Raw genomic sequence first — 13,768 nt, forward strand, 5'->3', positions numbered from 1 at the left:
CAATTTGAACATAATATAACATTAACTCATTATAGACTGACACAGTAAAGCAAAAGTTACATTTAAAGATACGGGAAACAACATTAAAGATATATTTATGGTTGCCACGATCTGCAGCCAACATTTATAATTTTAGTTTGACAGCATTTACATTTTGGTATGATTTAGACATTTGCTAGAATTTGCAGTTTAGAAATTTTGAAGGTGGCATATTCCCATGTCTTGTTTTATTGTGGCCAACAGTCCAAAACCCAAACGCATTCAATTTTAGATAATTCATATACGTACGGCACTTTTGCCTAAACATGACTTGAATTGAGTATTAAAGTACATGCTCCTAAAGCTTTTGTTGAACGACTAATTGTTTAAACATTTTTAAGTACTAAGACCCACCGATAAGTATCCTTGTTCAGATAACTCAAAACAAATGAGTCCATGTTACAGCTCATTCAGTCTTACAATTCTTTCTTAATAGACGAAGGACATGAGCACTAACCCTATGAATAAATCCAGCGTGGAGCTGTATAACAACCACAGTGTGTTCATTGTATGGCTCGTCTTTCAGATTTGTGGCATCAGGTGCACGAGTGTGCCCTATAATGTTGCTGTAACCATATGCCCTGAGCTTAAAGAGTCCCTTTTGTGCAGCCGAAATTCACTATTACCATTTCTTTAGAGGTATTAAGGGATTGGCAGACGTTGTCCGTTGCCATGTTGTACACGGCCTTTGTTTTGTTTGTATTAAAGCCCAGAAAACCCTGCCACAAAGCTAATTGACAGAGGCAAAGTTTTCATGTGACCGTTCAGATCCTTGGAGAGGTTCTTCAAGTGTTCCCTGCGTCTGTGGGGATGGAGAAAAGCCATTTGTTAGGAGGGGATCAGATTTGAATGGCTTTGTGCTTTTCATTCAGATCTGAACAGGGGCGTCTGCGCCTGGTTAAAAAGAAACCCCTAAAATGTGTGGTTTGATTGATGACTAATTCCAGACTGAAAGGCAGTTGTTGGTAGTCTTTACTAGTTAATCTCTTACAATGTGGAATCACACCCAAACAGTGGGCTGCTGGTATTGTTGTACGGTCCAAAATGTGAATGAGCTGAAAGGTTTGCAGTGGGATCTACAGCCATGTATATCTCTCAGGAGTGTGGCATGGGCCGTGCCTTATTATTACCAGAACCAAAACAGTCACATCATTTGTAACATAATGAAAACCCAGCTTTGCTTTTCTAGCTATGTAAAAGGATCATTTTGGAAGTAAACAGGGTCATGGTTCATGAAGGTGAAAGTAGCACTAATCATGTGACTATGGGGTTAAAGGTTCAGATCAGGGCCAGGACACAGGTGTCTTGTCACCTGAGGCAACAGGGCTTCTTTTGACCCCCAATTTTTTTTTATTACATAACCTACTGCGTTAGGTCACGTCATTTCTTCCATACATTTTACAAAATGGTGTTATTTCCTGTGAATTAAATTGTATGCAGCATTAAGTCATCAATACAGGCTCACTAACCCACTGTGTTTCTTTCTATTCTTACACACTGTGTTGGTGGGTGTGCATCTGTCTGAGAGAAACACAGAAGGAAAACTAGGTCAATACTCTCTACTGCTCAGGCAGAAGCAGCTCTCATTCAAAGCACATCCCCATGTGCGCCATTGAAAACTGTCCCCGGAAAACACGGCAGCGTGTTCACAGCCTGCTGATGCCTGCCTTTCGTCCAGCTCTCTCTAGCTAGCTAGCTTGCAATAGTGATATTTATCCCTTTCCTTTCCATGGATGCAATGTGTTATGTTGCATTGGAACTAGCTTGGGCTTAGTGAGAAGAGTTCTGTCTCCACAGGTAGAGACACACAAAGACCCCCACCAGACTCTATTTTCCCCCTCAACGCTGAGCTCCCAAATCCAAACTGACAGCCATTCATGCCCAGAATACCTGGGCGAAAGCTGAGGGGGGGAAACACTATCTAGGTGTAGCAGGCAAATCCGCTCTTGTTCGACGGATCTATGAAGCTCCTGCATAAGGCAACTCATCAGCACTTTTCCTTCCATTCTGCACTGCGTTTTCTCTCCGTCTCTGGTATTGTGCGGAGGCTAAGGTTTTAGCGCGCTTGCCACACAAAGTTAGCTTGTGCTGCGATTTTATTTGTGTACAAGTCTCGGGGCCTTGGAGTGTTGTTGTTGAATGTTGATGTTGGCACTAGCGCACTGCCTGGCATGAATGCAGCTACTCAGCAGACCAGAGCTGGCTTCTAATGATAAATCATGCAGTGTGTTAATGCAGCAGCGGGGTCGCTATAAATAGTTGCTTGAGACGGGATGCCGATTGATTCAGGAAGAAAAATAAAGTGTGCTACAAACATTTTCTTCTTGTGGTCAGCTTTTAAAGGCTGAGTTCAAACCTGTGCCCCTTGAGATTAACATGGTCTCGGGTTTAAGACAAACAGCTGCTCAGATAATTGAAGCACTGACGGAGCTAAAGGCGTTATGACTCAGCTTTTAATACAGTTAGACACTTTGGCGGTGTCCAGATTTACCAGGTAGCTATATTTATGGCTCTAGTGGGCTACCAGTGGTGAAAAATGACTGCATTCTGCATAATTTGTATCATCTAATCTATTGTTCAGATTTTGAGTTGATATGTCCCTATCTAAGGAAAGTGATGGTGCTACAGAGAACAGCCATGTTCTTTGTGGGGGTGTAGATGCCTAGTGGGTGCTCAAGTGTGTGTGCGGTCTGCCCTTTTGTGTATGTGTTTGCGAGTGTGCTCGCAGGCCTGCTGACAGTGGCACTTCAGCAGAATGTTTGCCCTTTCCTCAGTCCTTTGATGTGACCAGGTCCCGCTGTGATAATGAGCCCTGTGCCCCGCCGCAAGGTGAACATCCTGCAGTTTGCCCAAGGCTCTGCCAGAGCAGCGGCCCAACCCCCCCCCCCCACACACACACACACACACATAGAGTCTCGCTGCAAACACAAGAGTGCAAAAGTGGAGGAGCCAACCAACTTCCACGCAATGCCTCAGATAGTGTGAACACGACGACAACCCATAATATGCCACAGAAACATTTCAAGCCCAACATCTACACTTTTACTTATGCGCATACCACATTAAGGGCTTAAAATATGACTAATGGTGTGATCAATATCAAGATGTTTTCCAAGATAGCGAGAAATTACAAACATTTAATTTGATTTGAAGCATGTGAAGGCTGGTTTGCTATATTAGTCTTTGTGTCACCAAATGCCATGAAAAATACCTGGGCCAACAATGAATGAAGGATTCTACGTTTTTTGTGTGAAGCCAAAGTCGCATTGCCGCAGCTTCTAATTTAAACCCTCACATACTCTTGCATAACCTTTTTTCAAGCCTTGTCTACTCTTAAACAGACATGTTGTCAATTTGTCGACATTACTCCTTCTCCTTAGCTCACTGTGGCTTGGCAGTGTAGAAAAATAGCAGCTGGATAATTTCTAATGTTCCGTTGCTCTTAGCTCCTTTTTTAATAGCTCTGTGACATATAGAAATTAAGAGTTGAACACTTTAAGAAGCGGATCAAGCCTTTTAATCTGGGGCAGGCACATTTCACACAAATTATCTTCTTTGCACGTTCAGAATGTGAGTATGAGAGCTAGCGTGATTGGTTTGCTTGGAGCACCCGCTCTTCATGCCAACTGAAAGATGATTGGTAATCCATTGGCGGTGGTGGCAGGAAGGAAGACATTCAACTGTTAATGGCTTCTTTGTGTTCATATGTAGCATGTATGTGTTGTATTCATTAACTTTGTGGTATGTATGCATGTGGATTCCATGTTCACACAGTGGCACGTGTCGGTCATATGTCGGTTTTACGCTGGTATTTTGAAGACAGTGTAACAAATTCCCTTGCATGATAAAAATTAACATTGCATATGCAGTAAATGCTGGATTCTGCTATCTAAGCGATTCACCAAACACTATTCTGCTACAAGTTTGGCATATCCTTTTATTTCTTTTGTGTTTTTTCCATCTTTACCAACTGACCTCTCGGCCTTCAGTGTCAACACTTCTCTTCAACTTTCGGTCTTGTGACTAGCATGCAGGATTTATGATTGAAATGAAATGAGGGGGGAGAAGAAGAGATTGGGATTCACAGATGTCAATTTGTCTCCAGGGCAGGCTTTTCCTGTTATTTGTAGCCTCCTCCACTTCTTTCCCTGTGGTTGGCTTCGCTTGTTCGTCTCATTACCCTGGGCGCGTGGCGCTGCTTCGCTTGCTGGCGGCCCAGCTTTCTTCTCCATTAATTGGGTTTCGTTACATTAAGCCTCCTGGCTAAGGGGCCATCCTGCCAATGAAACATTCCATTTTTAGCACTCTATTCCAAGCTGGTGGGGTTCACCCTGCTGTGCGAATGGTAATTGGCTATTTATTTAAGCTTCCTCAGGTTGGTCTCCACTGGTTTTGATAAAGATGGAAGGGAGGATAGGATGTTCAGTCCCTTTTCTTTTCTGTGCTGAAAAGCTACAATGGAAGAATGTTTGCTTACTTTTGTTTGGAAAAGGTCAGACAGCTAGCTCACAAACACACCTTACAGAGAACACCTGGTCTGAGGGAGACTGTTGGATTTCAGTACGGTGCTACACACCCCAAACCCTTGTGTCATTCTGCGACTTTTGTATTTAGAGAGGCTTTTCATCTGTAATCTTGTCTTCTATATGATCACATTGTCAATGGAAACAGCCAGACAATATGTGAACAATCAGAGTGAGTGCTCTCTGCCAGTTATTGTAAATGATTTCCTCAGGTACTGGGAACTGTGTAATTTCATTGGAAGTGTACAGGAAACTCTTGATGGTTGCGTTTGCAATCACAGACGAATATTTTCCCTTTCTTCTGTTATTATCCTGGTGCTTGTTTTTCTTTCTTCGGTGCATCTTCTTTCTCCGGAGTGTAAAAAATCCCGTGAGTATGTGATGTTGGGGTTTTGGTGTGAGAGAAGGTCATCTTGGTGAAAAGATTTAGCAGCATGGGAATGCATACCCACCACTTGAGCTGCCATCTCCCCAGCTGTTTGTGAAACACCTCACATGGTTTTTACACACTGGATTGTAGCTGCAGGCTCGAAGAGTCCTCATTGCATATAAATTACAGAAGTGGGAAGTGATTATTATAAAATTCCCGGCGCTTTCCCATTTTTCCACTCCACTCTGCAGAAGTGGTATAATTGAGTGTAGGACAAAAGCCGTGCTGAGGGGAGGGAGGCAGCGGGAGGGAGGGAGATGCTAAAAATGCAATATTGCAAGGATCATTATTGCCCACATAGACACATGTATAAGCACACGCAATCACGCTCCGAAACCATGGCAGGATGTTGGTGGAATTAGACAGAAAACAAGCTCAGAGACATGCCATCAGAAGAAATTCTCAATATAAGAAACAAAATCGAAATGTCCCATTTCCCTTCCCCACCCCCCAATTTCAGTCGGCATGCCAAGTCACTGGCTCCCCGTGCTGAAACACACTAGAGTGTCTCCTCCACTGAGGGCTCCCTGCCAGCTCCAGTTCCGCACAATAAATTTCTCTTAAAACCACATCTGAGGGGTTCTTTAGAAGGGCTGGCCAAGCCTGGATATGAAATTCCAAATGGAACGTTTTCTTTTCAATCCTCGCCGCCTCTCCTCTTTCCCTCTCCCTGAAAAAATATGAATAGAAAGATCCTAAGCCTATTATTTCTCATACACAATAAAAGGGACCTCCAATATGGCTGCCCTTCATTGCAACACCACTACTGCTGCTGCTGCTGCTGCTAAGGGCTTTTGGAATCGAGATGGGGATGAGAGGGGATCAAATTGCAGCGATGTGGCGTGACCCTCGCTTGACACTTGAGTGTCTCCATCTACTTCCTCCAGGAGATTGGTGAAAGGGTGTCGCGCTTTTTGGGCGTGAACTTGCCAATACTGCAAAGTGGGTGCTGCAAGCCAACGAGTTTCCACCTGGAAGAATACAAAAATTGTGACTCCATGGTGGCCGTTGGCACATAATGACCATAACTTTGAGGTTAAAGCATGTGAAGAATTTCCCCTTAACGCCGGTACAGTTTTCCCCATCATTCTGTGTGAATTTTTAGAGAGATGTGAAGATGTAAGAACCGTAAAAGACAATTCCTTGCTCTACCTTTTCTTTTGAAAGTAAACCATGGTTATTTTTGGTATGAAGTTTATGTAAATAGGCACCCACATTTCCATACATTCTGTATTGGTCACAGAGGCCTGCAGGTTTTTCCTTGGTGCATTTTGCTACAATGGATGCAGTTTATTAAGAAGTTCAAAAAATTGGAATTGAAAGCTGTAAAAGAATAAAAGTGGGCTTCTCCTCTATGGCAGAAGCCTTTTAACTTTCTTTGGTGCCAAGTAATCAATCGCCTTTAATCGTCTTAATATGATGCAGTTTACGTTTGTGTGTTAACACATATGAGATACTAACTTCTGTTTCAACATGCTTTTTTTGTTGGAGAAGAAGACTTCCATCTAAAATGATAATCCTTCAGGTTCTTATCTCATTCCCGCAGGATGACAAATGGGAGTGGAGAGGCGTAAAATAATATGGGCAAGAATACTATCATTTAGCCCCTGGTGTGGGCATGTCCCAGCTAGCATGGTCCAGGTTAGCCCTCCTTTAGGGTTAGCAGACTTAACTAATTAGCCCTTCCCTCTGTAGGATGAGGTCTGACACTCCCACACTTGCAGATTATCCCGTCACCTTTGACTCTTGTTGACCAGGCTCAAAGAACCCCACTCACCTGGGCTAACCTCAAACGTTTCTGCATCATGGCTTGATTTTTCTTTTGGGAGTGAGCAGCGTGTGATTATCTCAAATTGTATGATGTGGACTGTGATAGTTGACACCGTTTGAGGCTAATTTTAAGAGAGGAACTTAACTGTAAGATTGTCCCTGGGAGGTGAAATTCCCAGCCCGATAAGGAGACTGATTCAGAAGACGTGTCATGTGGTTGAGGAAACCTTTTTTTACACACACACACACACACACACACACACACACACACACACACACACACACACACACACACACACAATGCCCTTTGTGTAAGTGGTTAGGACGTTCCCAGAAGGTAGGGAGAGCGAGAGGGGGTCTTAAGTTGAGAATGGTGCCAGTCTGTGAGAGGTTCGGGGGAAATGCAGACATTCCAGCCACCCTTGTGTCCAAGGGGTTTTGTGTGTGTGTGTGTGAGTGTGTGTGTGTGTGTGTGTGTGTGTGTGTCTGGTCAGCGAGGAGGGGCACCAATCACTACTTAGTCTTTCAGGAATGTCACCTTGGCAGACACCTCGCTAGGACAACGAAATTAAAGCTAATGACAAGAGTCTCTTGATTATATTGCCTCTTCAGACTCGTACTAAATTAAGATTTAGAATATGTTCAGCAACATCATTCATCATGTGACTGTTCCCTTGAGAGCCTCTGGATCAAAGAGTTTCATGAAACTATATTCAAAGCTTGTGGGAGCCGTCTAGTGCGAGATGTGTCTCACCTCACAGTGAACTGATGTCTCTCTGATTAGCCATATATCCTGTGGAGGTGATATTTTGACTCCAGCTCAGCTCTAGGCCTGGATTGTGAATAGTAGATTTAGCATGGCTAAGCATTGCCATGTGTTCAGTGCTGCTGAAGCATGTAAGCGCTGTTGGCTGTTGGCTGGGGGTTGGGTCCAGGCTTTTTTGGGGCCCGGCTTGGCCTGTTTTAGTTGTCAGGAGGGCAGGTCTCTTTGAGTCAGCCGGTGGATGGGGGTCCTGTGGTCAGGCCAATACCGACGTTATTACTCCTGCTTTAAGTACCGCCGCAGACATCTGTCTCACTCACTTGTGCTTGCTCTCTCTCCACAGCCAGACCCCTCCTCCTTCTCCTCCTCCATCCCTCATCCCTCCTTCCCCCGGCTCTTGCTCTGTAATGAACTCCCCTTATTCACTAGCTAATGACTGCCTTTGATCTCCCGCCTAAGACCTCTGCTCTAACTCTACCCTGTGAATCTCTCTTTTCTATCCCGTCTCTTTGCTCTAGTAGCGCTTGCTGGCTCCTATTTGCTCCAGTCTTTTGCTTGCTGTCTCAAATGTGCTCATGCAACCATTTGACTTGTTTTCCTCCTTCCTTGGGGGAATCAGCTTTTTGGTCCTGCTGACCTAGGCTAAACAAAGTTTTGAGGTGCGGCGCTAAGGCTTCTGAAAAATAAGACATTTAAAAAATTGTATTTGTAGTAGTGCTTTTCTTTTGTGAATACCAAGTTTCACTCACATCTACAAAGAGCAGGGCTGTACGCTTATTTTTTTAGGTGGTAGCACTGGTGCTAGCAAGCAAAAAAAATCAGTAGCACAAAAATAAATTCAGTAGCACACAAAGTATGATCGAAAACTTGCATAACCTTAACCCATGCATTTAGCTCTAATTACCTTTTAGCCTGTCATCTTGGTCTCATTTGAAATTCTCAATTAATGAGGGTGCACTGATTGTAATTTAGACAAAATAATCTAACCTGCCTGCCAATTGCGATTTTTTGCTGATTCAGAATTATTTCTCCCCATAAAATTAATATCTATATATTTTTTGTATATACATATCATTATTATATTCATAATAATAATTTTTTTGGGTAAATGTCCTTCTGTTAATTAAAACCTATAACTTGAAAACATATAGCCTATTAAATAAATAAGTATACATCTTGGTACAATTTAGGATAAGTTAAATAGGTTGTTGTGAATGTGTTGGGAGTAGTTCTTCAGTGGCTTATCAGTTATTTCAAACTTTGTTTAAATAGACTACTGTTGTTGACTGCTCTCTGCAGCGGAAGCAGTTGATTTTCAAGCTAGCGCACTGCAGGGCTGTGAAGTGCGAACTTCCTGTTCTTACCGGCTTCAAAAAAGTCAACTCACGTTTGGCTAGTAACATGCTTTTAATGTGAAGGCGCACCGAAAATGTTCTGTTTGCACACGCGCTAACTTAACTGCGTGCCGTCTCCTTCCGGTTATTACCGTTGGTGAAGTGTATTTATCGCAGCACAAGCACAGATCCCGAGCACACATCTTTCACCAGCCAAAGTGGAGGGTGGACTCAATAACTTACTTGCCTAAGACTACATTTACCCGAATTTGGAGAGTGTTAATGTAGAGCCCTCTAAGCAGTGTTGTGCAGCACTCCTCTGTGTCTCAAACAGACAGCATCTGCTCATTAGCACTCGTGCGAGTGTACTTGTATTCATCATCGCACGTGATCAATTTCAGTAGCAAATGCGATAAAAACTGTCGCACTGTACAGCCCTGACAAAGAGGCAGACCACCAGGTCACGTGGCAGTGTACAGGGCCATATTACGCATTGAATACTGCTGCCGATGCATTATGTCATCACTCTTTTATGTTTTTAAATGTTCTCGTATTCTTCTCCACAGTCCAACAAAGTCCCAGTGGTGCAGCCTTCCCATGCAGTCCACCCGCTCACCCCGCTGATCACGTACAGTGACGAGCACTTTGCCCCAGGATCACATTCTGGTCATCACCCCCATCATGACATCAACAACAAACAAGGTAAAGAACAAGCGTAAAGTTTGGACCATGACACGACACTCACAAGCCTGTACAACAAAGTAATGACACTTTGTGAATGATCTACAGTATGTTCCAAAAGATTCCAGATGTGCTTGTCATCCTTTTGCTTTATTATTCAAAGCAACGCCAACATTTTCAAAGTGGACCAAAATATTTATTTTCATCTCTCATCTAAACTACTACTAATTATGGATGCACTGATCCAATCTGAATCTGAAAACTGAACTCGAGGTATAGGCCAGATCTGAATTCTGAATTTGAATATAATAGTATAGTATATTTATATATAACGTCTTTGCCTCATTCCAACTTTCATCTAATATTTAGAGTCGGTGAGCACAACAGTGCAAATAAAATAGGATAGACAACTTATTGAAAGTCAAAGTTGCTAGTTTAATGACTTTGTTTGCTGCCATTCAATGCTAATTAAATGAATGTTAAGTTGATATTAATATATCAACTTAATTAATACAATTTAATAGGTGTGTTACTCCCTAGAAGGGCTTAAGTGGAACAAAGTTTTGTCAGTGTTAAATTGCATTGTTACATCTTATTCAAAGTGGCAATTGAAATTCTTAAAGTTTTAAACATCACACATGGAGAAATGCTTTGCGGGTTCAGAAATACAATGGGGTTTGACTACAAAATATCGCAATAATGTTAAACAGCGAACTTGGTCTGCATCAACTGAACCAAGACCTGAGGTTTTAAGTTTTTACACCCTTATCTGCCAACACTGTCAGAATTCAATAGAAACAAACAATCCAAAATTTGTCACCGCAAAGTCATCCTTTCTGTCAGCATGAAGTCATTTGAAGCAGTGTGTGGTACGCTGAGTGCTGCCCTCTCCCTCTGAACCCCGTTGCCTCTCTGTAATAACATCAAGCTACAGCTCTGACAGTCTTTTGAGGACCAGCTCCTCAGCCTGCGCATAGCTGGAGACTTTGGCAGCTTCTTACGGATGCTAAAAACATGTGGGCTCCTCCGTAGTTCTGTGCCCGCACCTTTTCTCTTCTCCCGGCTTTCTTCTTCTGCGGCTGCCGGTTGAAAAGGATCAGAGGGATCAGATGGGATGTAGGCGACGATGAAGATGATGATGTTGATGATGATGAGGCTGGGGAGGTTCTGAGGGACTTGCTATAAATAACAGTGTAAGAACGGCTGCATAGGAGTACGCAGCGTAGTGAGATGAAAAGTGAGACGTATAAAGAAACTGTGCTCCAAATATGTCAGAAGTGTCGTGCATCAGACACATTTCGTTGACAATTTTTCTAATGGAAGCAGTGAGGAAATGTGTTGACATGGAATTGAGCAATAAAACACTGCACGCATTAGATCTCAGAAATGTGTTGTCATGTAGTACAACTTATTAAGGGGTAGTGCTCTCCTTGGTGTTGGTCCATCCAAAGAGATCCACCAAGTTTGCCGACAAACACTGAAGAGCACAAAACACCGCCGGAGGTCTTCTTCTTACTGTATTTGATCTTAGCACTCACAGCCCAACACAAATCCATGTCTAAGCGATCCAGTTGCGGAATGAGCTGCAAATGATTTCCCAAGGCATATTCATGCGTGTATACCAACAGAGAGCCGAAAGATGCTTAAGAGGAAATCTCTCTCTTATTCTCTTTCTTGCTGTCCCCCCCCCCTCTCTCTGTCTTTCTCTCATTCTCGTATTGACCGACTGCTGCTCTGCCTTCCTTAGTGAGCTAAGACTTTGATCTGCTCGTTAATTATGAAAAACAATCATGGATTTTCTCATTATGCTCTAATATGCACAGGGCCGCAAATGCAAGACAGAAGGTCAAGGGGTGGTGGTGGTGGGGGGGGGGGGGGGGGGGTGATTTTCAGGTTTACAATGAGAATCGTGTCAGTGTTGCTTATTTTGGGAGGAAAGGCGTGAGGGTGTGAAGCCTTGTTTGGGTGTCAACGGGAACGTATGAATAAGGTGTGTGTGTGTGTAGTGTGTGTGTGTGTGTGTGAGGGGGGGTTAATTAGGCACCTGAGGAGTGTGAGTGACAAGGTTAACACGCTGAGGCTCTCTCCTCCCTCCCCTCTCCCGCTCTCCAGGCCCTCACCCCTTGCATCCTTCCCTTGTGCCCTCGGGAGGGCCCTCAGGAGTGTAGCTTGGTGGATTAGTGGGTAGGGGGTAGTGCTATGCACGCTATGAATCCAGCGTTTCAACATTGGCTTTGGAGATATAAGACCCCTGCTCGCCCTGCTTCTCTGAGGAGGGGAGGCCTCTTTAGACCAGTGCAGCCTGGAGAGAGAAAAGATAGAGGCAGGGAGAAAAATGTTGGCTCCGGCAGGGATTAGAAGACGGTGCTAATCTGGAGGCATTTGCCCTCTTTTCTGTGTGCGTGCATGTGTGTGTGTGTGTGTGTGTGGCACTAGTCTGTGTACTATATCTACAGACTTCCAGTGGTAGTATTAGCTTGCTCTGCTCTCAAACGAAATACAAAAAGGTGTTAGACAAGACGACATGAGTTGAAACAGATTTACTTCGAATTTAGCCATCTTAAAGCCACGTCCCCAGTTAAGTCTTCCCCACATAAAGGGACCCCTCGACCTTGAAACCCAGCTGGAGCATGCGAGCCGGAGATGGAGGAGCTTAGTCCTGTAGAAGATCCACTGACAGTTAGTCCAAGTCAATCCGGTGTCTGCAGGGAGAGCGGCAGCCTCTGCCACAAAGAGGAAGACCCAATTAACCATCTTAAAGACGCTCAAACACACTGGCAGCTAAGCAGGGGAAAATATGATCCTTTTCTTGCTGGTTGATAATGTGAGGTCAAGAGGCATGTTCAAGCTCTTACATGTGAACTGTCCCTGACTTATAGTGAAGCAGGATGGGAAAGGTGGGAAGGAGTAATAGGTTTAAAAATGAAAAATAACATTTAAAAAAAAAAACTATAGGTCCATATATTCGCCTTTTCAATTGTAGCACATAGTCTTTTTTGAGTCACTTCTTTTTTATATTTTATTTTTATTCTTTCATCTCGTTCTATTTTAATGTTCTTTGTGATGTGTTTTAAAATGATGAAGGCCACAAGCTGAAATGTTCCTTCTTTATACTAAAAGTGTTGTTTGAGTTTTGATTATAACTTTTGGCTAATGCCAGTTTGAGTGTTATAGGCACGTTTCGATTGGCACAGATTAAATTGTGTATCAGAATTAAATCCTTTCTGTGCCATTTGTTGTTTGTCTAGGAATGAGGCATCACCATGGACCAGACATGACCAACTTCTACTCCCTGTCTCCTGGAGGCGTGGGACAGATCACGCCACCCCTGGGATGGTGAGTGAGAGAGACAAAAGCCAAAATTTGCACAGCTAACGTAAACGAGTAGCAATTACTGTCCTGTCTCTTGACATCAGATGCACACTGACACTGTAGCCTAGCTTTGTGAAGTGAATGGAGGGATGGTGGCCTGCAGCAGCAGCAGCAGCAGCAGCCTACACAGGGAGGTCTGCCTCTGGCTGTTCCTGCTGCACTGCTGTGGCTTCAGCCAAACCGCTCCTCTGTGTGCCCAGCACATGTCAAACACATCACAGCATACGTGCCCCTGCATAACCATATGGCTGCTTAACCCCCATCAAAGCTTTCTGGAAGCACTTCTCTCTCTCTGAGCCTTACTTTATGTTTGCAACATTTGTTTGTTTTTTTTGTCTCTTTTTTTTCTTCTTAGAATGCATCCTTGTCTATTTTTCCTTTTTCTCAAAACATTGTACCTTCTTTTTTTCTATGTCAGCATGATGTTTGTAAAGACAGGGCTTTAGGCGTCCCCTGAATGAATCCAGATGTAAGGTGCAAAATCAACCCAGACACCGTTTCTTATTCAAATCTGATTAGCTATACTATATTAGCCCTCTTTTTTCCACATGTCCTTTTCCCCCTACTTTTTCACCTGAGGAACCTTGTTGTGATTGTGCATCCTTGGTCAAAGTTTGTACGCCACAATATGTCCCTTGCTTGAGAAAGTGTTGTGTTTGCGGTACTGAACATTGCTGATCAGTAAATGTCATGCTCCACAAGAACAATAAAAAAACAGCAACCAGATGATTGAAACACAATCACAGCATGATGAAGCGAGTGTTGAAACAAAACAACTATGAAAAATGGAGGTTCAACCACTTAGGGACTGAGGTCGAGATAGAAGGAGTATGAGACGGTGACCAGGAAAGAAAAG

At 43.4% G+C, this 13,768-nt stretch overlaps 1 protein-coding gene across 4 annotated transcripts in view; it reads left to right on the plus strand.

Annotated features, from left to right (window-relative positions):
- The window catches only part of lef1 (lymphoid enhancer-binding factor 1), a 44,063-nt gene that overhangs the window by 13,818 nt on the left and 16,477 nt on the right, over window positions 1-13,768 (plus strand). For all 4 annotated transcript variants that reach the window (XM_080030180.1, XM_080030181.1, XM_080030183.1 and 1 more), the window contains exons 4-5: window positions 9,426-9,561; window positions 12,789-12,876. In XM_080030180.1, the coding sequence (XP_079886306.1) occupies window positions 9,426-9,561; window positions 12,789-12,876 (224 nt within the window). The remainder of the gene's footprint in view (window positions 1-9,425; window positions 9,562-12,788; window positions 12,877-13,768) is intronic.

Source organism: Ammodytes marinus (assembly GCF_949987685.1).
Source record: "Ammodytes marinus genome assembly, chromosome: 6".
In the NCBI taxonomy this organism is placed as follows: Eukaryota; Metazoa; Chordata; class Actinopteri; order Uranoscopiformes; family Ammodytidae; genus Ammodytes; species Ammodytes marinus.